Raw genomic sequence first — 27,616 nt, 5'->3', positions numbered from 1 at the left:
TTTTTCTGTGTGTACAGGCACGATCACTGTCGATTTCTGCCACCGCGGTAGGCAAATTCGTCTACCCGCGGTTTGCTGTCAAAACACCGAGGATGCCGTTGACCACGCCTCCGACGTATCAACTGTCGACTCACACTTAACAAACTGGTCTCTCTCTCTCCCACAAAAACGCATACAGCGTCTCGCACTCCGTCACTCTCTCGAGAACAAAACCTTCCACCTGGAGGCACAACCGTCTCGGCCGGTTGCAAAAACTGTTATGATGAACACGTCCAATGTTATAAGGATAGGCAATGTTCGATTGGATTCGTTTTTTGACAGCTAAACGCGAATCCAATCGATCCAAAATGGAGTCTCCGCAGTTCTCTTTCTAGAGTTTTTCTAGTCTATCGTACTTCTTTGCCGCTTTTTTTTTGAAATTAAGTATATATTTTGACGCTTTTATTGATTTCCACGAAATTAAAATATTATCATCTTCTCCCGTGAGAAGAAAAACAGCAAATAAATTTTATCCGGAAAATTATTCTCACGCTGTTTGTGAAGCCAGAGAATTTTGCGACTCATCTTATCTCGGAAAAAATGGACGTCGGATAAGGTTCTTCTCGCGTGAGTGAGAGAGAATTACAATCCCTGGTCTTGACTATACTCGTTTGACGTTTGAAATGAATAAAGTTCATATTTTCTTACTTTGAAATATCAATGTTAAAATCTCTCGAAACAACCATCGGAATCTTTTTCCTAGCGTACAGAAATGAATCACGCTTAGCGAAAAACTAGGGGCGGGTAATGTCCGGGACATAACCGCGATGATCATATTCTTAAAATTCTGCTTGTATCTCTTTCAAATGGCTAAATTTTACGCATTAAGTTCGATTCACCGGGCTCAGCGGAATTTTCCTGGCGATCCCGTTCGTTAATCTATTCAGTAAAACAATTTTATTACCGAGTTCTTCGCATTGAATACAGGTCAATAATTTCATATGATTTCAACAAGCAAACAATGTACTTGTATGACAGGTGGGACTGTTTTGAAGTGGTTTTAGTGGAGGTAACAACATAAAATCATGTATTGGACATTTTACGATGATTCTCCTTAACCCCGCAAAACCACGGGGTTGGCAGCAGAGGGTTAAGTTGTTTGGAAGAGATGACAGTTATTATATGATAACTAAAAATATAAAATTGTTCCATAAATTGCAAAGTTATTGCCGTGTTAACCTGAAAATTAATCATTTCATTCATATAGGAACAATCATTGAAATTATGTCAATTTATGCTTTGCAAGATTTGAAATAACTTGGTGTGGTCACGACACCCCTGTTATGTCATATACATTACCAACCCATCTTTTTCCATTTTGCATTCGTGCTAATAAAGACGGTTTGTAGATAACTATGGTGATACAAGACGAGAATCTTTTGAAAAGACACAAACCTTGCCGACGATTTGTTTTTACTGCGTACATACATATGAACATTCAACTTTCGCAGCTCACACCGAATGAGTACGCTTTGCATCAAGGCATTTCTATTTATTAACTTATCGTTGCAGATGGAAGGCCATCCTTTTGTGCGATAAATGAAAATATTTTCATCATTCGTTTTGGTGTAGCTTTCGCTTAGTGGCAGAGTTGCCACATTCACTGATTTTCTTGGAAGGATTTGCATAAATCTTCAGGTTTGTAGATTAGAAAAATATTTTCTTATATAATTATTTTTAATTATACAAATTAATGAAAGGAACTTCCTAATAAAATTCTTTTTCCATTATATATTCATTCTAAGGACGGTTTGCATTTAACTGTGACGCAAATCCATCTACAAATAACAGCGCAAACGAAAAATAAGCACCACTAATTCTTTACAAGTATTTTGTTAGTCCTGAAAAGGAATGTTGGCAACATTAGAGACGCGTGAATTTACTTATCTTCGGGCAGCTGTTTGGCGGCCTTCTTTGGCTTTGGGGTCTTCGGCTTGTTCGCTGCAGCCTTCGATGTTTTGGTGGTATTTTAGAGGCAGTTGCTACCGCCTTTTCAGTGACTGCGTTTTTTAGCCTTTGGCTTTTCTGGCCTTCTCACCGCCACCACCTGCACCAACGTTTTTCTTCTTCTCTCCTTTGGTAGCCGATTTGATTGGTCGTTCGATGCAGCTTCTCACGACCACGCACGTCTATATTATATTTTTTGTTCTAAGGACGTCATCGTCAAGATGTTACTCATCAGGTTCGTGGCAATCGTGCCCTTGTAAATATGTGCAAAGTGTAATAAGAATGTAATAGACATTTTCACAAATATATTGAATATAACTTGCTATTGGATAAATGAGAAAGGCACGATTACACCATAAGGTGGATTAAAACAGGTTTTTCTTCAGCTATTTCTTGTTCAAATAATTTATTCTTCCTGTTTTCCATGCGTCAGTAGTGGGTGAACGGAACTCATGGTTGCCAAGTCACTGATCACCACAAAACTTCCCTGATGAAACTTTTTAGATCCATTTCATTTCTCTACCATTTGGATTCGAATCCTGTTACATTGTGTTACTACAATCGTTACTCTTCCTTCTAAGACATATCGCCTTTCTACTAGCGCTTGAAAAATTCAAGAGTACTTATTCAAAAGGTCCTAAGTGACATTGAGCTCGAACTGAGAAAAACGAGGCTGAAGTTTCATGGACCTAAAACAAATCCTTATTAGAGAACAAATATGCGTTTTGATCAGACATGATGCACGCGCGCTATAATTTTTTGCGCGCAATGTTTTTACTCTCATGCTCACAAGAATGGCCCAGCGCATGCTATGTGCTTTTTCTTTTCTCATGAGAATACGCACCGCATATGCACCCTCGCAAAATAATCTGATGCGTCGCTTTTTTCACGTTCTCATCGCGTTAGGCCAAGCGGGAGTTTCATGTATTCCCATCGCATCGCCAGCGCGGCGCGCTTGTCTCATGCGATTTGGATGTGAAATGGAGATGAACACCAGTTTTGTACTGGTGTGGTTTAACAAATTAATTTCCACAACGTGTTTTCAAATGGAAAATTTCAATATCTGCACAAAGTTCGGGTTGGCCATTGGTTATTTTACTGGCGATGCTAGAAAACCACACGTCGTTTCGCTTACATGGCACCCGGTTTGTTTTGGATTTTCATTCATCGGTACACGAACCTCGTTTAGTTCGGAAAGTGGAGTTGTCAAAACAAAATCGTTGTAAATTGATGGTCAATTTTTATGCGCAAAATACGGAAAAATCTAAAGGTGACATTTTTTCATTTCTTTAAAAATCTCTAAAGGTTGAAACAGTGGATCGGTCAGCAAGTTCTCTTGTGACCTTGGAAAAAATACCATGTTAATCCAAAGATGATGAAAATTTACTTGCAAGGGATGGGTATACTACGGAAATCTAAAAAAACTTCTACGCTAAAAAGAGTAATGTTCAACGTTCGCATCCAGACTACGGGTTCGTAAAATATTTTGCTGAGCCCTAGCCATAAAAGTGTATGAGGAACTATTATTATCTATTTACGGTGAACAACCAAAACATTACATTCAACCACATCAAATATTAAATTCATTCGTAAGTCAATGTTTCTAGTTATGGGGGGCTTGCACCGTATGTAAGGTAAGGTTTACGGTATTGGAACGAAACTTTTTATATTCTGTTGCATTTTTTTCAAATAATGATTTTTTACAAAATGGCGAACAATTTTGTGAAAAGTTAAAGTTTACCCACGTTTATCGTAGAGGAGCCCGGGTTAGACATATTACTTAAGGTGATTTAAATTTATTCCACGACTGTTTATAATTTTCGACCAATTTTTTTTTGACTGGCATAAGGTTTCTTGATTTTAAAAGGGGCGTAGTTGAGGGTATACGGAGATTGGTTACCCCCCCCCCCCTCTACTGTTTACTCCCCTCCCTTTAAAATCCACTTAAATCACCCCTCAGACCACCACCCCATCCAGCCCTCATACCCCCTCTCAACCCCATCAGCTTTAAACCACCGCTATACATATCACAAAGCATACCACCCAAGTAGCAATTGTAACTTGCTGAAAATTTAAGATGTTCTACAATTCCAACACAATAGATTTTCACATTTGATGTGCTCGCATGTTTCAGTTGATTGTGTAACATATCGCTGTTGATCTGCACTATACATCCGAGATAAACCTCGTGGTAACATGATCTAAAACACCGTTATCAGTTGTGAAGCTGATCAGAAACAGTGCTACGTTCAAAAGCAGTCGAAAAAATTGCACAAAAAATTTTGAAATTGTGAGATGATGCTTTTCTTTGGAACCTGTATAATAGTTGAGTAGCTGATCAGACAGAGATATGTTGCACCACCTGTTCAACTAGTTGCATGAATCGCCATGTTCTACAGGAACAGTTCATGTTATTGCTAGTGAAACTTGTATCCGCAACTCAATGTCAAATTACTTGTATTCTTGAGTTTATGTTACAGCTTGTTTACTTTGCTTATGAAACTTAATGTCAAGCACATAAACAAGGTTTATACATACAGCGTGCAGCCATTTTCAATAAAAATAAACAAAAACAAATTGAAATTTTTTTGAACTAACTTTTTGCTTATTTCAAGTAACAATTATTGAACATACAGCGACATGGGTTGAAAATTAGTCTGGAAATACTTTGATTATGCTTTCTTATTAATATTGACGAAAACTTTGAAAAATAATTTTTGATAAAATTGTAATATGCGAATAAAAATGCAATTTTGCAATGGGGCATGAAAATCTGAGAGGAAGAATTGTGTGTTTCACAGTAAAAATACAATTTGTTGTAACTTTCTTGCCTAAAAGCACATTCACAAGATCAATTATTCTCCTTTTGGAATTAGGCAGATGATAAATGTTTCCCTTTAAAAAGAAATGACATTTTGCGATAATGGATATTTTTTCAGAATCTGTTATGCAACATTTTTATTAGAAATTAAGTTCGATATGTTTTTGTAAATATTCATATATACTAAGCAGAGTTAATTGCATAACTGTTGCTTTAAAATGTTCAAGATGTTGCACATCATACAAGCAATCTGCGCTTTTTTCCGTAACACAACTGTATACCAAATAAGTTACATAAACACTACGATAAGTTGCACAATCATTTAAGAAACGCAATTGAACGACAAAGTGTGTTACTTGGGCAAATTAAGCTGGGGAGTGTTCGAGGGATTTTCGCCCTCTTTACACATCCACTCCCGCATGACAAAATGAGTTAGCAAGTAGATAACATTGAACTAATGCTGATTAGGCTAATTAAGTATGATATTTTTTTGTTTCAAGTGTATCACCGTCGACACAAAGCTCATCAAGTTCGTGGCTGGCAAGCCATTGTGTATAAGTGCAAAGCGTACTAAGAATGTAATAGACATTTCCAAAATCATGTTGAACATAATCAGCCACCGAGACATAGTTTAGAGAAATGAGAAAGGCACAATTGCACCGCTAGGTGGATTAAAACAGGTTTTTTAAATAAAATATGCGGTTGGGGTAAATCGTCGGTGATACACACGGGACCAGTTGGCGATACTACTTACAGTGAAAAAAAATTGTCATCAAATATTTTTATTTCTAGAATTCACTCCAAAGCAAGAGATTCTTTTTCTTGTGTATCTCGTCAATGCAGGGAGCATTTACTTAAGCTAAACGTCTGAAGAATTTGATTATGAATATGGAGCACCCGTCTAAGTCAAAATATCGAGGCATTGAGACTAAAATGTAGTGCCAAATGTTGGTAAATATACATTGTTAATAACCCTGAAAAAGGCAAGCAAACATTGTGACTTAAGAATCATCGCTCCTAAGACTAAATGCAAGTAAAAGCCTCTGTTTTGTCGTTTTATCAGTGAGAGAATCAAAAGCCTGAAAACGCTCGATCATTTGTATTTCATTCAAGTTCATTGAAACTAGAGAACTGCAACTAGCCGGGCCTCTGAGACCTTTTTGAGGGTTGAAAATGCATTAAGCACGTTTCATTAGGACCCCCGAAGTAATTGAACTTCAATTTGATTCTTTATTTTCAAACTGAAAATATTCAACCTAGAAGATCTTTGATAACCGACGGACTCAACATGTCCCTAAAGTTTTAATTTTTATTCTAATTTGCGAGATTGGAATGGAAATAAACACCGAAAAGAGTTGGAAAAACTGAATCCATTGATGGCTAGGAACCAGCGGACCGATTGTCTGATCGGGCAAGGTTGAGACACAAATAACTCGGATAAAATTGACAATACATTGCTTCATGACATCACCCCAAGCAACATTTGCAACATGTGATGGCCGCGGTGTGTTGCATAACCATAAACTTTTGCTGGTGCTCTTTTTCAGTTGCTAAATCAGTTTAATAATAGTTTATGTAGGCTTCTTTTTAACAAGTTGTGTTGTAGAAACCGCTAATCAACAAGCGGTGCTGCTCGGGACGAAGGGTTCCTATATTTCACTACATGTAGGACGTACTATGACTCGAGCCTCTAAACAGGACACTGCGCTGCGAAATGCTTAAATTCAAGTTCTGACGTTCTTAAATTCAACTGTTCTTGCTTAACGATAATTCACTATGAAATTTGCTTTTTTTTCTAGCTACACGTTTGTGGTACAATTCAGACAATATAATTGTTATTAATTGTTTACACAATTGTATTTTATATACTAGATATATAATGTCATGTAAGAAAGGTCACTCCCCCGCGTTCCACAAAGATAATGTTTTGTAAAAATGTTCCTTCAAATAATTGGTGTACGGCCCCTAAAATATACCTAGCAAAAGAAATGTGTATTCTGCCATGAGTGCATAGAAACAAATCATCCCAGCACACTGGTACAAATCTTAGGAGACAAGCACGAGCGCATCGCGGTGTACCGTCTCATGCGCTGTCTCATGAGGCAAATTCGCTCGAACCGCGCTCCAGGTCCAATGCGATGCGAAAAATATAACTGTACGTAGGGTAGACGAGCCCTTATTCATCTCATTATTCAGGATATCACACTATTTCGTTGATAACTCGACATAGTGTTAGTGGATTGCGCTTAAATAGGTATCATCATCTTTGCTTCGTTCCTAAAAAACAGTACAGTTAAAAAAATTTCCTGGGAAATGTAAAATACTCGCGTTTGAGCGAAGCGAAAAGTCGAGCACAACGTACCCTTATTCATCCTACCATTTGAGCTAATGCGTTGAATAGAGATAGCAGATACTGCTCTAACTAATGTGTTCAAATGGGTGAGATGAATAGAGGTGCTAAGATGAATTAGGGAGCAGTTGCCCTACATTAAATTTCGATGCGCTTGCTATATCTCGCGTACTTTTTGAAATGGACCTATGTGCAAAAGAGAGCCTCTCTTTGTTTACTTTCTCTTTCGATTATCACGGCTACACCATTAATCTTTCCAATGATGTTCCAGTACATATTGGAAGAGAATAATTTTGACTAGCATATTATGCAAAGAGTTAAGCAGCAAACGCTTATGTGACCGTGATATTAGCGGAAGAGAAAGTAAACAAAGAGAGGCTCTCATTCGCACATAGGACCTTTTCAATAAGTTTGCTTGATATGGTTGCGCTCAAAAAAAATTCTCATCGTTTGTGATACCTCTCCTGCTCTTGAAAAAAAAAATGCAGCACAGTTTGCTGCGATCGAGAGCATTTGCGGACGCATGAGTAGTTGGGAAGACTAGTTTTGATGGAACAATTATGCCAATATAGTCTAAGGACTATGCTCTTTAGGTAAATAATACTAAAAATATGAAATGTTTAGTGCTAATGTAGTTTTTAAGCGCTTTAGAATGATGCGTCCTTTTGAAAATTATAGGACCTTTCACATAGGTCTTTTTTCGGGCCCAAGAATCATACGACGCTGCACATACGGCTTTTTTCAGCAAAGGTAGCTCTTACGACGAATATTGAATTTCTTCAAAGTTTTCGACAAAATGAGCACCAGAATACGAATGTTCTTCATTACTATGGTAAATAGTTGCACTGGATTTAACAGAAGTCTTGCAGAAAAAAATGCGGGAAACTTTAGTTTATATTAACAAATCATTGGCTGGAAGTGGTTAAAACCAACGAATGGCATGTTACTTTAGAATAACTAAGCTTTCCAATTATCATTTAATTTATTATACTTACTAAATTCAACTTCGAAAATAAGTCGCATGAACAGAAGAAAATATTTTTTTTTATTTTGATGCTTAGGACGTTTTTACTAGGTACCTATGTGCAGTGGGGAAAACAGAATGAAATGAATCTTGCGTCGTTTTTGCATGGCGTCTATGAACAGTTGCAGAGGTTTTGAAATATTTCGCGCATAGGTCCTTTTATTTTAAAAGGTCTCAAGCGCAAAATATTAAAATATGATCATGAAAACTTTGTGACTTTTTATATAATGCTTGTTTTTTTGATAATACTGGGCATAATGAATCCTGGTTTTCGGTATTCGTTAGCTATGTTGTAATCACATGCTGTGCTGCAAATAACTCAGTTTGTTTACATTTGTCACTAAGGACCATTTGAATCAGCACTCTTGAATTGGTTATTATACCAATCAAGTTAGCATTCTTGCAGTCCTTTATTAATAGTTGAAGTTCGGCTACATTGATATCATTGATCAGCGTTGTGTCAAATGTCAGTTTAAAGCCTGTACTGATCAACTGCTTTATAACAGCCCTCAAATATGTTTAAAGTGGGTGCAACTTTAGAAATAAGTAGATTCTTACAAGATTTACATTTAAGACTAATAACGTTATTTACAAGGGGGAGGTTAGAATTTAGTGACCAAATGCTACGAGGGGGGAGGGAGATGTTGAAAATCGTCGAAAAAAAGCTACGTCATTTGTGTACGGCCCCTAAACGGAAACAAAAATGTATATTTGTTTTCTATATTACTTTCTAACCTAACGTGAAAACTAGATTAAATCATTTTTCGTTTGAAGGGCAATATGCAGGTGTGCATTTAATCAGCGGTACATGATGTTTCATTAAATTATACTACATAGAGAGATTAATTATAAAAAATTTCAACGCAATAAGTTTCATTAGAGTATTGCTCCGAATAAAATAATGAAACATCAAAGGCTACTGCGATTAGTGCCACAAGAGGCTTCACCCAGCCTCATTTTCAACATTCAAGTCAGTGAAGGTTATGAACAAATCGTATCGTTTTGATACACATAAAAAAACTAATTCAATTTCAGCCAACGTGAGACCGTGATTGAACGAAAGGTGATAAAAAATAATTCGACGTACCAAGACTAATCGAAAAAAACTATTTTGAAGTTAATCCAGATGTACCCTTTGCTTGCTATGATCGTCACGCCCAGATGAGAACCAACAGCAATTTGTTCTGATTTTCATTTCATACCACAAAAAATGATGGATTTACATACAGTTCTATAGACAACCTTGAACATATAGCAGAGTGGGCCACAGATGCAATCTAGCGGGACAAAAATTATAGATCTTTGAGCTTATGCCCTAGAGATTCGGCAGCTTCGGCTAAGTTGGTCACAAATGTCTAAGATTACTTTTTCGAATAAGAGTTCAGTTTATTGGTGAATTCTAAAGTCTATTTCTTCACCCTAGCTTAACTTTTACACCCGGTTCACCAGTACGTTTAAACCTGGCTTAAGCGTTAAGCGAGGGTGAAGATATCAGCCCTTAGTTGATGTTCCCTTATGTTTGTCCAAGAATAAAAAAATTGTCGAAGACATCAACATTTCCTGGCCAACTGATTCAATTATACTGAGTTGCTGAGAATTTTTTTTTCCGTCGGTCTCTGTCCGCCCTGCTCGCCTATCATCGACGCCAGAAAGGTGAGTGGTTCATCTGGACCATAGATATTGGCCCATCACCCCACCTTGACATGCGCTGCAGTCAAGAAGCAGTTGCAGTTAAAAAAAGAAGATTTAAATATTTTTCTGATGGATTTCTTCTTGTAATCTCAATAAGCTATTAATTTTGTCTCGCTAAACTGTATCGGTGGCCCAGTGTGGCATTGATCGATACGGTCTGGTGAAATCGTTTCTCAAAGAACATTCAAATCATTTTGGCCATTTAGGCCTCAAAATCATCCACCAACCATAACATCAAGGTACGCTTCGCAAGGTGATTTCAAAAATTAGTTTCGCCACGACTGTAACCACAAGATCTACCGCCACTCATTTGGTTTATGTTTTCTAGCAATTTCGCGGCTTTAATCTGGAGACCTCAAATGTGTTCTATAAGCTAGTTCTTCCCTGTTTTGTTTAATATTGCAAATATTTGCTAGCGATACCATCAAAAGAGGAGTACGAGTAACCCATTTGCTTAAATTGCTTGAACACGCAAAGCGGAACCGCCGAAAAAATTCATTCATCATATGGTCGGTGTTAAGTCAGACCGGACTAAGTCGCAAAACATCAATAAATGAGATAATGATAGCACTGGATAAAGAATTTCATCGGCTACATTCGACTTTTGCCAGATTGGAAATATGTAAACAATGAACAAGCATTATGGCAAAAATAATTTCCAAAACTAATGTAAAGGATGCTGCGATTCAAACTTTAAACTCGTTTTTATCGAAATCAATATATTGTCACTTAGTCCGGTCTGACTTAACACCGACCATATCATATTTACGCCGAGAACATATTTTTGTCATTTGGAAAGTTTTCCGTCATTCATTGTTTGGACATATCTACGTGATTACACAAATGAATGCCACGTACATATACCAAAGCAAATAAATTAGACATCAATTTGGTTCCGAAAAGATCAAGATAGTGAACGAAATCGATTTGGTCAGATGGCCCCGAACATGCTTCCAACGCTAACCTTGCGTCTCCATCATTATTAAGTGCTCTTTTCGCTAGCAAAAGCTTTTATACAAAAAACGAGAGAATGCGAGAGAGAGTGGAGGCCGGACATGCTGATTCCAGAAACGATGGACAGCGTTGCCATATTACTAGACGTAATTATTCTGATCATAGAAAGTTGTATGATTTTTGACCTGACCTTGAACAGTTCAAAGTGCTTGTTTATATGAACATTCAAACTTTTTGATTCCACTCTACTACCCTAACAACACGGTATGTTGACGAGCTGTTTTTGCAACACCAATGTCAAACATTATTTTGTGAAAATATTCGTGCAGCAATCGTTAACTGTTATGCAATTAAAAAAGCGCAAGAGGTGGAGCCTATAGGCAACATGTTCATTTGTTACGAATGATGTACCAAGAATCATACTAACAACAGAGATTGTTGCAATAATGCTAGCGATTGCTTTGAAAACAACTTTGTCGAAATGAAATGAAACTTAATGTGTTTCATGAAATGGTCATACAAACAAAGCAAAAATATTATGTCCACATTCGAATATGACAATATTATTAATGTGGGTGAAAATGTATAACCAATAAAAATGAAACGAGTAATTTTTGAAAATACTTCGATTTTTTAAAAGGGCCTTAAAACATCGTTGATATAAACTCAATAAGTTTTAAACTTATTGTGTGAATTATTTATCGTACGCAAAGTACTGTGTTCAAATATGCTTCTTCCGAGAGTAATCAAAAATTTGAAGCATATTAATGATGAACATTTTGGGTTCTGATCATAAAATATAAACATATTAACTATTCATCAGCAACTTTTATCGAGAAACAATTCATTCTATCCATAAATATGACGATTGTCTTTATTTCTACTGTGTTACAAACGCAAGTTGAGTAAAAGTTTTATAAGTGTATCCGGAATAAAGTTTGTTGACAGGTTGAATAATAATGCCATTTCCAGTTTTCGCGATAATTCTTGCAACAAAATTGTTTGAGCTGTGCAGTAGAGCAACAAAGATGTTGCAAAAAACCTCCATTCGAGGCCTGACACATCCATAATATGTGTCAAATTTGATTGTTTCAGAAAACATTAGCAATACAAATAAATAATTAAGATGTAACGTGCAGCAGCTGCGTTTCACACATGCACCAGTCGTGTTTTTTGCAATTCTGTTGTCATCGTAAAGCAACAAATAACTTTTGTTGTTTTTCAAGAACATGTTGCAAATGCTACTTGGGATACGGGAAACTGATCTCGATTCACGGTAAAATGATATATAAGCCGGTTAAACTGCCATTTCAATCGTTGATAACGGTGTAATACAATGTTATATTGTCTTTGATCAAGTTTTATCAAAAGTTATTCGATTGTTTGTTCTGAGTCGAACTGTTTTTCGACAAATCTATAATTACGGAGTTGTCCTGAAAAGTGTAGAATACCCTGGAGACACAAATAGTGATGATGAGATGTTTTCAGATATTACATTTATCACTCTTTTAGTATACCGTTTAAAACATTCGGATCTTCTCAGTACTATTTAATTTCGTTGTATTTGAATTTGGAAATCTTCTCCACTTTTCATGGTGATGGTAATGCTGAATCAGTAAAATCTTCCCCATAATTGCCGTTCTCTAAAACATGTGTATACAAAATTCCAATTACTCCAACGTATTTAACAAGCAAGATTATTTATACAACTTCTTGATTGAAGTCTTGTTTATATATTTATTCGAGAAGACGATTTTTAATTTTTCAACGGTTCTGGTAAGTATAAAATCGGAACTTTCCAACGGTATGTGATATGACGCAATTTTGTAAGAAATAATTTGCGGAAACTTATTTCCAGAACTGTTGAAAAATCGAAAATCGATCGAAAAATGGCAGTGCAGTTAATTTTTTAGTGTCCTAAAAATGGATTTTTTTGCCATAAATCAAGATTTTGGTGCTATGCTACATTTTTCGAACAATTTTTTGTATTGTATTTGAAGAGTCCTATAACCTATAATAGATCTCTTGAAAAGTAAAAAATCACTATAGTACTGTGTAATTTGAAATGCGATGCATTTGGATTATGCGAAACATGAATTACTTAAACTTCCACGATTTTTAAATTATTCGGTTGAATCGAGAGGACTCTTACGGAAGAGTACTCCCTCGGCACCATGCATTGAAGTTGTCGCTTATTAAACTAGAATTGAAGGCATTTGTATTGCTTCTACCTACATGACCTCCTAAGAGTCTCAGTTGGTCACCGATGGCTTTACGATATTGCGGAGTTCCTTCCGCACTTTCTGCTCTCTCAGCGCCCCAATTGGTTTAGGCTTGTCCCTCTGCTCGATATTGCTGTGGTTACATTGCATGTGGAAGAAAATCGCTGATCCAAACGGTAGTGACCATTTTCCATTTGTAATTACTAATGATAACGACCCAGGGCCACCAAATACAATCAATGTATCATTTAACCTCACACGCAATATTGACTGTTAGAGCTACGCGTCCGCGATATACATTCAAATCGAATCCACTCAGACTAAATACACGCCAAACGCGAGCTCACGCACGCGTACTCTTGTTGAAGTTATTTAATAAATTTCTTGAGGGAGACATCGTCCCTCAAGATTAGAGGCAAGTGAAGGTCATCGCCATCCAAAAACCAGGAAAACCAGCCTCCGACTACAACTCGTATCGACCGATTGCAATGCTGTCCTGTATCCGAAAGTTGTTCGAGAAAATGATCATATCCCGCCTCGAAAATAGGGTCGAATGGATGGTTTACTGTCAGACACAGGGACGAACAATTGTCTTGCGTTGTTCTCAACAGAAATTCAAATGGCCTATGCTAGCAAAGAGCAGGTGGCATAAGTTTTCTTGAATATCAAGAGGGCTTTTCACTCAGTTTATATCAACATTCATTCTAAGAAGCTGCACCAGCATGGTCTTTCGCCGACTCTAAACAACTTTTTGCTAAAGTTGTCTGAAAAACACATGCATTTTTCGCATGGTGATTTATGGACATCACGAATTAGCTACATGGGCCTTTCCTAGGGCTCATGTCTAAGCGCCCTTCTCTACAACTCTTACGTGAATGACATTGTCGAATGTCTTGTCAATTCCTGCATACTAAGACAGCTTGCAGATGACGGCGTGGTCTCTATTACATGTCCCAAATCTGTCGATTTGCAAGATCCATTGCAAGATACCTTGGGAAATTTGTCTGCTTGGGCCCTCTAGATGAGTATCGACCGAGCTGGTCGTATTTTCGGTAGCGTGAACCATCGTAATTACAGCTTAGATTAATGAGTGTAACTATTGCAACAAATGATTGCTTTGGGTTGCATGCACTCGACCCATACGATGAGTCTAGAAGTGCTGCTGGGCGTCCTTCCGCTGAAAAATCGGGACCTCTCATATCGATTGCTCATCCAATGCGATATCTTGAACTTGTTAGTAATTGCAAATTTCGAGAGGCTTGTCGAGTTCAATTCTCAAAGCCGATTTATGTCCTTGTGCTTTGGTTATATGGCACAAAATATCATTCTTTATTCATATTATCCCAACCGTGTTGATCTCCCCCATGCTTCTGATTCAACTGTCTTCTTCAACACATTCATGAAAGATGAGATTCATGGAATTTCCGGATCATATACGGCCGCCAGTGATCCCAAACATCTTTAATAATAAATTTCGAGAAGTTGACTGCAACAAGATGTTTCACACCGACGGTTTAAGTCTCAAAGGTTTCACTGGTCTCGGTATATTTAATCATTTATTATTGATACTCTGCCCACCGATTATCACCTTATTATCTCGGACAGCTTGAGCTCAATAGAAGCTCTCCGTTCGATGAAACCTATAAAGTAGATCACTTATTTTATGGGAAAAATGGGAGCTTCTGCGTGCCTTGTCTGTAAAATCATACAAGATTACCTTAGTTTGGGTCCCCTCGCATTGCTCCATCCCGGTTAATGGAGAAACTAACATTTTAGCTAAGACAGGCACTTGAGAAGATGACATCTACGAAAGATTAATCCGCTTCAATGATTTTTTTCAATATCTCTCGTTGGAGGACGCTAGAAAGTTGCTAGACATCGTGGAGGATGGTGGCTACATTCTATCATACCGAAGGTATCAACGAAACCTTGGTTCAGAGGAATGGATGTGGGTCAAGATTTCATTCGGTTCATTTGCAGTCACAAGATCACTATTGAATATATTGTCTGGGCATGTGCCGAGTAGGGGAGACCGAGGAGGGTTGAAACAATTTATCGTTTTTGTTAGATAAATCGACAAAAACTGTCGTTCTATGATTGCTTATTTTTAAATTTCCTTCTTCTGTTTATGCTTTATCAAATTACGCCAGAATAACTGGTATAAATCAATAACAAAGCATCAATATATTGATTTTTGTAACAGTGTTCTCTTTGTTTCAACTCTCCTCATACCGAGGTAAGTTGAAACAGTAATCAATGTGAGTTGAAACAAGTAACCAATTATTTTAAATATTATCAAAACGCTTTCTAAAGCATTAAATGTTACAATTGTGTCATTTTTATTCGTTCACACTAAGATAATTCCTTAAAATGACATGCATTCGTATCATTATTTTTCACAGTGTATATCTACGTATAAACTGACACTTGTTCTGAAAATTAATGTTAGATTTTGGTTTCAAATGCAGGAATTTATGCACTGATCTCAACAGTAATAATAGTAAGATACTTTACATAACCACTAATTGACTATAACTGTATAATCAAGAAATTTGACACCCATTTTTTATATATTTAGTTATGTAATATTTTCCATCCGCTTTCCCTAATACATTTTGCATTCTTAAAAACATTTGATATGACCAGTAATACTATTTATGACTACAAAAGATACGGGCTTATGAAAACAGATAATTTGGTATCCATACCGGTAGTATTTGGTTTATTTTGAATTATGGTCACTTCGCTCCAAGCTTCAAAGGCTGATAGGAGTAAATAATTAGATCAAATGAATATTCCGAGGTTATAAATAACCTAGAACCATTAAGTTGAGAATGTTGACCACTGTTGTCAATTCAGGAAAGAATAATCTTGATTATTTTTATTAGTTCAGGAACGTTGATGTGATTATATCATTACCATAAGACTAGAAGTTCAACATCGAGGAGAATTGAAACAAGGTATTTCAACTCCCCTGGGTCGAGAAGTAAGGCTTGATCCAAAATTTACAATTTATACATTGCATAGATAGAAAAAAAAATGCATACACTTCATAAATGTTAACTGTAAGACTACATAATAATGATATTTTCATGATAAAACATCACTTAATATCCTATTTATACCAAAGTTAATAATATAATGAAAACTCACTTTTGTTCGTTGTTTGTGTTTACCGTAAATACTCAACCACTCATTTAACGTAGTTAGCGTGTATTGGAGGATTTGTGGGCACGATATAAATAAAATAAATGCATTATTGTTGAATCCTTAACGGTACTGTTTCACAAGTAATGGGCACTGTTTCAACTCTCTTCTGTTTCAAATCTCCTCGGTTTCCCTTACTTTTCTGCCGGATCTCAACTATTGGATTCCCTACGGGCCCGATGAAGATCACCCAATGTCTCTATTCGAGATGTACTGGCAAGCCGCGATATTCTCTACATGTCCCTCGTACACAGCTTCCTAAGAACCGTCAATATACAGATTTGATTGCTCGTAGTATTTTTCTTATCATTCTCAGAAGTGCCCTCTTCCGTGTATACCATACATCAACGGTGGTTTAACGTGACTTCCATCCATCACGAAACATCTCTGTCGACTGAGTCAACAAACACGGGACCTACAAAACAAACATCACACGCGCACCGCGGTGTGTTGCCAATCCACGTTTAAACCGACTACGAAATCGTCTGGAGGAACCCTTGCCGGCTCGAGAACGACCGCCCGGCGTCCCAGTACTTCCTGATGAAAACAGTCAAAGTCTGCAATCCTTACCGTTGATTTTCTGATGCCGGAAACTGAAAGTAATATCTATTTCCCCCTGTCAGCTTTGTCACCCTTTCTTCCATGTCTCTGATACCCAGATATAGGGATTCACCCCCCCCCCCCGCTTCTTCAATATCTTCCCAAAAATGCCACTTTCCTGTCTTTTCTAGTAACAAGTTGATAGTTAATAGTTGTTCAGTATATAATCTCTTTAGGAAAGGCCCAACAGTACTACTATTCGTTAAAACAGCCCAAATTAACCCCCCTCCCCTTTCACTAACTTTAATAAAATGGAATCAATCCCTCTAAAGATAAAAAAGTGACCCACCTAAACTGATCCCCTCCCCCTAATCTTATGAATATTATATTATCCTCTTTTGGACACACTACCGGTCAAAAGTTTAAGCTCACTTGCTTTTTTTTTTTTTATTTTACGTAATTGAGTGGGTTTCTCAGTAGAATTTGTCAACCACGTGCGTCTTGACTATATCACGTTGCTACACGCTAACAATCACTCTCACTCCAAAAATTATATTCCAAATTGTTTTTTTTTAAATTTTTTTCTTTATTAAAGGGTAAGTATAAACATATATACTACATCTATCGTAGAGAAATGCGTCGAAAAGAAATCATAAATAATAATAATTAATAGCAATAAGTGAAGAAAACCATAGCTTTTTGAATATTACATTAACATTGTAGGGTGAACTTAAACTTTTGACTGGTTCTCAAAAGGTTTTCATTTTATAGCTATTTTAACTGAACAACTTAGTGTGTTCCTAACGAAAACTGTTTTTTGCTGCAACTTTTTTTTATTATATAATTTCTCGTAAACGGTGTCTTCAGACAATTTTTAAAGCTCATCGAGATAATTTTTCTCATCATAGAACAATCCAGATATCCCTTCTAAACCGAAGTTTTTAACAATATTAAATAAAAAATAGGTCCTTAAAAAATATTTATATCTAAAGTTGGGGCAAACGAAAAAAAAAAATCTTTTTCTTCCATTTCAAAGAGAAGGCATGTTTTAAAAAAATGGCGAAGGTGATCATTCTGAAAAAAATTGTATTGAGTTTGAAAATTGTGATTTTACTACTGCCCTATGTAGAGTCAAAATTTCTCAAACGGGCCACCCAAATTAGGTGATACCGCAATTTCGATGGAAGATCTATTTTTTTGGAAGTACGTGGCATTGTAAAACCAAATCCAGATGGGCACTTCGAAAAATTTTTATTGGCCATAATATCACAGACTAACAGACATAACACTATGAGAAAATTCCATAAAAAAATCTAGCGGCCAATTTTGCTAACGCCACCATTAATACACGGTCCCGACCACTCATTTGCAACAGGATTATCCGTCAGGCTCGGGAACAATTTTTCACTAGTGGCTATCCCCCGTATACCTTTGCATATATCAGTGGCGCCATTATGGAAGAACGTTTTTTGAAATTCCTTGAAAATAATCCAAAAGATCATAGAAATACGAAGAAATTAAGAATTTTTACTCATTTAACCAATACCTTATAATTTAACCCGACAACATATTTCAAATAAATTCTTTCCATATATTGTAGCCTGTATTAATAGCAATCGATTGATGTATAAATATGTACACGGATACGAAAAGCGACCAAAGCTCTTTTAACTCAATCTCGGGGAATCGTGGAATAAGGTCAAATTAGGTAAACCGTGTTGAAGGTAGTTTCCCTGTAAACGGTAAAAACCACAACTCATTGACAGGTTTTTTATACTCAACTTTAAGTTAAATATGCCTAAATTTAAGTTGAATCTACCTATTTTTGAGTATACCTCAAACAACTCAAAAGTCCTTATTCCATGGAAGGCCTCGACTGAGTCGAATCTCTCTCTCTCTCTCTCTCTCTCTCTCTCTCTCTCTGTTTTTGACAACACTAATAAGTGCGAAAGCGACGCAAAACTCAAAACGATCTAAATTTAAGTTAAAAGGACTTATTTGTTTTTTTTTTCCGTGTATATGTCATCACATTGAATTCAAAGCTGTAGGCTGAATAAAGGTTTGCCGCGCTTGCATGCCGCGCTTCCATATACTAATTCCTTGGTAATGCGACAAAATCTGCAACAGACATGTTGGTCCATGTGGAGTCGCCGCAACGCAAGCTGTGTACGCTTTCAATCCGTTCGGTGTGGAATAATTTAGTTACAAATCGTGGGCTATTTTTTTCTCGACGTCATGTTGTTAGGTACTAAAAGTAGCATATGTGGTATTTTTTTGAACAAAAAAGAGGCGCAGATCGCTTTTTTGTTTCAGTTTTTTAAACAATTGTTTTAAAAAATATACAAATTTAATTTTTTTGGATAGGAAAAATTCACGAATCTTTGTCTTATGACAAGTTTGTTGCTGATTAGTTCGTTAAAAACGGTCAATTAGGTCTCTCGTAGTAACTTTATGAAAATAAGCGGGCTAAAAACTTCAAACACAACATCTGACGCATTTTTTTGATCCATGTGGTACGTTTATTTGTCGGTGAAAATTTAATGAACTAGTACAACTCCCTTACTAACTCATAATCGTTCGCAAACGAGTTCGTGCTACTGATTTTCCTATCCTTTCATAACACACAGTAGAATAATAAGTACAATGATATATCTGGCATCACTTGATAGAACGTTTCTGCAAGAGGAGTAACAGCTCTCTCACCATTTCAACAAAGCTCCCTAAGAACGAGAGCAAAAGCGGGAGAGCGCGAACGAGCCGAGCTTTCGCTTTGGCGCGCAGAAACCAAACCCACCGATTGGATGTTCGATTTTGCTTCGCTCCGTACATTGTTATGTTTTATGCTCAAGTTTACACGCTCCGGGCGCGGGCTCGTTTATTTTGGGGGTTGATCTCGCATCGCTCGACTGGCCTGCAATTACGACAGCACAGTGTAAGTTTTGGAGTATCGGCGGGTCCGATGTCGGTAGGTACTACCTTCATCATTACCATAACCATCGTCATCGGGTTACGGTGTCACACAGCAGTGTAGGTTTATTCGCTTTGCACCCGTCGACCGCGACGGTGGTCTTTGGTCACTGTTGTCTAGCGAAGTCGCGCTCAGGTTCGATTAGCATATGATCATAGTCAGGTGTTGCCGGTAGAAGTCATCTTCAGCATCGTGCGATCGTTCATTATAGGTTTCGCGTCGAAGCAGTGCACACGCGTTTTTTTGTTGGTTTTGGTTCATTTGACCGACCGTTGGCTGTTGTGTGGTCCGTCATCTTTCAAGGCTTTTCGTGGCCTGATGCTCGTTTGACATTTTTCGGGGAGTGCCCTCATAATCGTGCGATCTGCATCGTCTGCTGCAGACGAATGCTGAGTTGATAGATCGTAGATCGGGACGCAAATTCAAACGGGTGAGTGACTAACGTAAAGTGCTGAATAGTGTAGTGTTTTTTCGATCATACCTCGACAAGCGTTTGTGCGCCAAAAAGTTTTGACGAGTGTAGAAAAAATCCTGTGTGCAGTTGGGAGTCGCGTGAGCTTCGAAGTGTGCCAAAATTTGACTTGGCTTCATCGAAGGTGTTTAGGCGTTTATTTGACCGTTTTTTCTTGTGACCCAACGTATTATTTCGCGTGTTACCGGCGGAGAGGTGATAATAAATATTACGTAAAGAAGCAAGCCAAATTTGGGTTGCTAGCAGGAGAGAAGTGAAACGATAAAAAAAATACTCGTGAAACAGTATTACTCAATGAAAGAAGCCTGTTCCGGCTGACTCGTAAGATTGTTTTTTTTCCTCTGTTTTCGTTCATTTTCGAGTGCACTGTGCCACGGTGTTTCGTTGAGGGTCTTTGCATGGTCTCAAGAAGGAGGCGAAAAGTGCAATGATGTTATGAAGTGATTCATCTCAGCAGCTGATTTTGCGGTGAGTGCAATATAGTGAGCAGCCGAGGAGAAGTGAAACAAAAAATAGGTGAATTGCCAACGATAATCAACAATTGGTGAAGCAAAAGGTGAAAAAATGACCTCAATCCGTTTCGCATCCATGACGAGCGTGCTCTCAATCGTCATTGCCGTGGTCCTTATGGCATCATCGCCGGTGTCCGGCAGAAGCAGCAATGGAACCGTTGGGTATCGTCACTCCCACCGTGTACAGAACCGATCGTGTACGGGCAAGTACTGCCACCAGGAGGACACGATCGAAGAACACCTGGTCACCGGTGGTAGTCGAGTTCTGCGCCAGAAGGAGATTCTGAAGCACACCTCGGTTATCTACGGGTTGATTTCGATAGCCGAGCGTGACGAGCTGTCGGAACTGTGCTACAGTGAGCTGCAGCAGATATACGAGGGGATTCAGCAGAAGGAGATCTGGGCGCTGAAGGGTAGGTTGACGGTTGTTGTTTCTTTCCAGCTGTGAAGTGGAGGTGTACTGATGACTGATTTTTTATGTCTTCTGTTTTGGTACTTTTTGGCTGTTTCAATGTATCTGATATGGGCCTTGGCCTACTTGGGTGTTACTGAACCACTGGGTAGTATAGTGGTAGAGTGCGGTCGAAATTGGCGGGGTTTGGCAATCACTTCGGTATAACTTACGGATGAGATTTATTATCTGAGAAAACTGAGCGGTGATGGCGGATGATCTTATGTCGAAATCGGTTTTGGATCCGCTTCAGAGTGGGTTTAGTTTAATATTTTTATAATCCTTGCGAAAAAAACAATTTTGAGCGAGCCGTGCGACTTTGGTTTTAAATTCTATCCATCAATCAATCTCCTGTTTATCTCTCAAGTCAATTTGACGCGAGTTTTGACATATACTTTTCATTATCCTTCCGGAAGTCGCGTAAAAAATAGCACGAGCAGTCGCGTCGTGCATGAAGTTCACATTTCATTAATTTCATAAATAAATCGAAAATTGTTACATATCGTAACGTTCGAAGGTAAAGAGCAAGGTAAAACATCAACAATGTTTTGTTCTATGGAGCAATGTTTCCTTCTAATTTACCCCGTTGGGGCGTTGGTGTGTAGTTAACATTTCCAAGCACCATTTCAATGAAAATATTAAATTTCAAAATGATGCTCTCAGCCGTGTTCCACACGAAATTTGATGTGGTTTTTTGAATACGATCACAAAATTCGTCTAGTTTCAGGAACCGAGGCCAGTTTTTTGAAAATGACCGTGTTCCGGATATTTTGTTGGGAGAACTGTGACATATTAAAGTTCGTGATTTTTCAAAACAAACTTTCAACTTCCAATTACTTTTTTATTAGTGAAGATATTTGTTTTTATTTTGTGAACTTCAGACACGCTTTCCAACATGTCATTACCAAATCGATTTTCTGTACGTGTTTACAAGTTTATGACTGTGTATGCTAGTTCACAAATGTATAACCATTATTCATAAGTCACTTGACTAGTGCTTTCATTCATAGATCTTGGAACATTATTCAGTGTCTGACTATACGATGTGAACTGATACGTGATTTATCACATTATGATTTGGTTTTTGTGGTTGTGAACTCGTTCACAAAATCGAAACAGTCTGGATATAATCATGAAACTCGGAATATTATTATTGAAAAAATATTATTATTCCTAATATATTAGTCACGATTTAAATCATAAAATATGCATGTATTCGTGAACTGATCCATTATTCCTACTATATTAGTAACGCGTGCCCGTAAAATAGTTTACAAAAATTGTAAAATATTCTTCAAAGATTCTGAACTGGTTTATTATTCCTAGTATATTAGGCACAACTCACCATGCATTCACAAAATCATAGAATTTAATTGATAGATTTGCGAACGATCTATCTTACATAGAAAGTTATGATTCGAGATAAAATTGAGCAAAAAATAACGAGCACGATATTTTTCAAAATTTCACAAAATTGATATCAAAGAATCAATGTTTGATATTATAAGTACTTGTACCTTTTGATTAATAGAAGCTAGAGTATTAGAAGTCTTCAAAAACTATGGAAAACATCAAAAGGATATGTTAGCAAAAAATGAAAGCTACAAGTTATGTTAAAAATTTGGTATTTCGTGAATGGACCCTTGGTAGTATGTAACTACTTTTACAGTAGATAATATAGAAGATAAAGCTTCGCTCTCATAATAATATTTTGCACTTTACAAGACTGTTCTATTATTTTTAATAGTGGTTAAGATGGTTCTAAATTTATTAATATCAGAAAATTAACTTTTTAATGGTTCGTGATAGAGTTTCGCAGTATTCCATAAAATTGTAGAAAATCGAATTTATAAAAACTTTGTCGAAGACTGGAACTCTATGTCTTGTACTTTTCATTTTCAAGAAATTTACCGAAACAAAATTGGGGTGTTATTTAAAAATTATTTTATTTATATAACTTCTGCAGATTTGATTTTTCATTAAGATGAATTTAGAAATACTTTCAGATATTTTGAGGAAGAACAGTTTGTCTTAATGTACTGAACCTCTAGCTTCTTGCGTTATAAAGTTATATAAACTTTTTACTAAAAACAAGCTATTTTTTTAGTAAATATTGCAAGGTATACAAAAACTTCCTTAAAGCCTCAATTATTACTAGGGAGCAACTGTATTTAATATTAAGTGCCCTAATCGAAGATAATGCTATTTGAACAACTCATTTTATTTACGAAAAAGTTCTTATAACTCTGAAACGGAAAATGTTTAGTAATTGGTGTATAAAAACAAATTATGTACCCTTACCCTTAACCCTTTCATGCCCAACTTTTTTCTAGTGCATGTAGGGTCTCAAAACTATTTTTCCTTAAAAACGGTGAGATCAAGATACACGAAAAATCGTTTTTCATAAAGATAGGTGCTTCCCTTGCAGTGCTAGAAGCTATTCAATTTTTACCTTCCTATGCTCAATACAATTCTCCTAGAATATTTACAATAGTTCAATTGCATGGAAAACGTAGCCTAACACAGTCCAAATTGATAAGTTTTATCAGTTTTCAAAAATATAACGAAGATATATGAAACATTCATTTTCCGTTGCCAACGTAAACTGTTCCTGGCAGCACTGCTCGATCGGAATCCAGTCAGACTATTTGCAATAACTTCAGTTCTAAGGCTGATCCTTGTAACTGTTAATGCTCAAATGAAAGGCAATAGTCACATTTATTAGCCTTACTTGTTTTTGCGAGCAATTCTTGTCTCAATCAAAAGTCATAGCTGTTTAAAAACGTTGTTGTCCACAAACAACATGGGCATGAATGGGTTAATAACGCCATGGCGACTGTATAGCCAGCTTTTCGTTTCGCTCATAAAGCAGGAATGTGCAGTGATAAGTGTTCTAATCTTATAAAATCTATTTTTTAGGAGTATGGCCTATTGCTTTTTATTAAGATAAAGTTACAACCATTAGATTGGTGAAAACTTCTTTGAAAAAAATACGGCGAATTCATTTTCGGTAATAAAATCAACTCGATTTTGAAAAAAAAAAAAAAACTCAAGTCCTATAAGCTAGTGATGCAGATTTGTAGAAACAACTATTTTTTATGCGAAAACCTGATTTATGAGTGGAAAATATTACGAAGAAGACAATAAATTGACTTATGATAGCCGATTCCGACTCAATCGGTTTCGGAATCGGTTGTTGCATTTGAGCTGGAATCCATACTGACTTCATTCAGTATTCCGAATCAAATGCCGAATGATTTGACCGGACATAAGCTTGGTATGGGTTTCTCTTTATAATTTCCTTCAGAAATAGAGTATCATGAAATGTGCACAGTGGTAGGAAATTGGAAAAACGTGGAAAAAATTATAACTCCTCGTGGTTACGTTTTAGAAGTATAGTGTCTTCTGCAAAGTTGATGCTTAGTGGCTAGGCCTTCAAATGATTGCATTAAAATAGTTCGGAACTCCGCCACTAGGGCGGCGCTTCACCTAACTTTTTAATGAGACATGGTAGAAGGATGGTGTCTTCAAAGAAGTTTTAGGCACTGCCATTCCAAGCAACTCTTCTGAAAGTACTAACAATATAGGTCTTAAATGTTTTGAGATAATAAAATTGGAAAACATATTGAAAAAAATGCTTTTTTGCCTGCCATTTTAAACGATTATAATTAAATTTTATCTTAAATTTGTTATTAAAAATGATCATCACAGAAAAAAATACTAAAGTGCAAATAAACATGCTTTTAGAATCGCGAGCATTGTTGTTTGTTTGTTACATTACAGCGTATAAATGTGTACTGAGAGGGTCAACGGAAGACAAACAATGCGCCTTTTTCAAATGTTTGTCCATATCAGCCGCCATGATGCCACCAAATCACCACAAAATTTGCTTATGAGTTCATTATATGGGAGCCGTCAAGTTGTGCCCGGACTGTCACATGTTCGAATCCTGCTCATAAAGGATGTCAGTAGGATCGTAGCACGAGACATGCAGTGTCCTATACACAAAGGATAGGCTGCTTTACTTTGCACATTGTTTTTTTTATCTGGTATTTAGAGCGACCATATCAGACGAGTAAAAAACCAGGACAGTCGAAAGGGGACTGCCTCCCCCCGTTACCTTTCAATCAACTGTGCCTACTTCGCAGGTTTTCGGTAGTTTAAAAATTCTGCGGTATAGTAGGCCAGAAAGTCCATTAGAATTCAATCACCGGCCACTTTTCGCATTTACACACACCCAGTTCTCGCTACACCACCATCAGCGAATGTTTCTTGCTATTTTTGGAAAAATCGGCAATCCTGAATTGAGCAGATGAGTCGAAATATTTTGGACCGGCGAGGAGTTTTCCACACTAAATACACGTCATTGAAGTAAAGCGGGAACATCAACGGTCTCAAGTAGCTTCCATCCGCTATTCCTGATGTAAAAATAAGTACGTGGCAATCTCCATCTCTCGATCGGAGAGCTAGGATCGAAATAGCTGCAAATCTACCGTTTATTCCAAAGTAAAATTGTTTTTCCATTGTTATCAAACAGAGGATAAGTTGGTGTAAATCAAATCAGTTTGAGAGCGACATTCCATACTCCCTGTTTTCCTGCAAGATGCTAGACTCGGCAGGTTAGTTGCTGTTAAGCGTCCAGGTGTGTACCTATCCATATTTCTACGTAAGAAAAGGAAGTTGAAAAGAGAAATAACGAGGCACTTTTGAAGGATTAAAAAAGACATCGAATATTAAAATTGGGAGAATCAAGTGTATTAAGCTTTGTTTGTCGTATTCTGGTCGGTCGTTGCTGCAAACTGAACAAAAGTGAATACAGCGTAGACTCAATATAGATAAATATTTTAGGCTTACAGGAGAAAAACTGGGATAAATCAAGCGTTTTTCTCGACTTCCAAGGACAGTCAGTGAAAAACCAGGACATGTCCTGGGAAACCAGGACGTATGGTCATTGGTCACCCTAGGTATTGTGCTCTTAGTAATCGGCGCTTCTATCTTCTAGCAGCAATTTGTTTACAAAATGTTCTCTTACAGTGTAAAAATTGAGAAAAAAATTGATGACTCGAATTACAGCATGATGGAAGAAAACAGAAAAAAAAAATAATTCTGCACAAAAAATGACTCCAACAGGAGTTAAAATGACCAAATTTTCCATTGCTGCATCGCTTCAAGGAACTTGTGTTCGTTCCCTGAAGCGACATTGTGAACCAACGTCATGAAGGCTATCAAAACAAATCCAGGACGATCGGGCGAGTATGTGACCAACAAAGAAGCTGTGCACAGTGCAGTTTGAACCCTACCGAGTAGGTTTATTTTGAATATTGAGCTATTAAGCAACTGCAAAGCAAAGCATGATGACTGATCTGAAAGCTGTACGACCAGACTCTGAATAAATTCAACGAAAGCATTCTTATAGACGATGAAATGTATGTCGAATTCGACTTCAAACAGCTTCAGTGGCCGAAGTTTTATATTACCAGGGATCACGAGGAAATATTAATTGCCGGTAAGCTGATAGTCTGGCAGGGAATTTGCAGCTGTGATTGGAAGATTCCGATTTTCAATACAATCAACAATATGACGTACGAACAGTTATACATAGATTATCAGGAATCAGTAACGACTGGCTCAAATGGCACGTTCTCCATGTTGATTGGAGATTTGTGCCTTGCCATGATTTGTCTTTTCATCATTGCCCTGATGGGGTGTATTGGGGAAGTGGTAAGGTTAGGGATAAGGAAAATAACGACACAGGCAACACGGAAGTATTCTTCACTCCCAAGGAAATAAAGACACTCCTCGAAGAGCGGGTATATCAACACCCCGAGGAGATATTGAGATAACAGAACGACAACACCCCCGAAGAGATACCGCTATTCAAATTCTGCTTAAACCGCTTTGGGTTTATAAACTTTCTCCGTGACTTTTTGGAAGCCATAACTCAGTTTATAACCTTTTTTTGACTAGAGTTCCTGGGAACGGTCCTCGATACTATAAAAACACTGCTCTATTTTCCTTGTAATCGACTTGCTTCTTAGAGCTTCCCAGTAAACTGCCAGCGAAACAGGATTATGGAAATCTAGCCTCATCAAAATACTGTTGAAGCGTTTCTTGTGATTCCACGGAATTTAAAGGAATATCTTATTCTGGTGAAGACCATATGGTTCGACAATATAACGAAAGTCCCCTGCCTTCCCACTTATCTCCTCCAATTTCTGTTCCAGCCAGGTGCAGCTTTGTTCGTTATCTGAAGAGAACCAAGCAATAGCATACCTTAAGCCAAATCCACTGAAATTGGGGTTGAATGAGTTAGGAGGGATTGAAAAGAGACACCCGTGAAGATCTTTTGACAGATCATCCTTCAGTGCAATCGAAAAGTGACCTTTATCCAACCTTGCTTGCAGTCGATAAATATTG

The 27,616-nt window shown here is 37.2% G+C and overlaps 1 protein-coding gene across 1 annotated transcript in view; it reads left to right on the top strand.

Moving 5' to 3' along the window:
- The first annotated feature begins 20,309 nt into the window (after positions 1-20,309).
- Positions 20,310-27,616, top strand: part of LOC131690073 (nose resistant to fluoxetine protein 6-like) — a 73,875-nt gene continuing 66,568 nt past the window's right edge. Inside the window, exon 1 of the mRNA XM_058975570.1 lies at positions 20,310-21,161. Within this exon, the coding sequence (XP_058831553.1) occupies positions 20,801-21,161 (361 nt within the window). The 5' untranslated portion in view covers positions 20,310-20,800. The remainder of the gene's footprint in view (positions 21,162-27,616) is intronic.

This window comes from Topomyia yanbarensis, chromosome 3 (assembly GCF_030247195.1).
Source record: "Topomyia yanbarensis strain Yona2022 chromosome 3, ASM3024719v1, whole genome shotgun sequence".
In the NCBI taxonomy this organism is placed as follows: Eukaryota; Metazoa; Arthropoda; class Insecta; order Diptera; family Culicidae; genus Topomyia; species Topomyia yanbarensis.
Note: the sequence above shows the minus strand (reverse complement) of the source record. Positions and strands in the feature narration are given on the sequence as shown.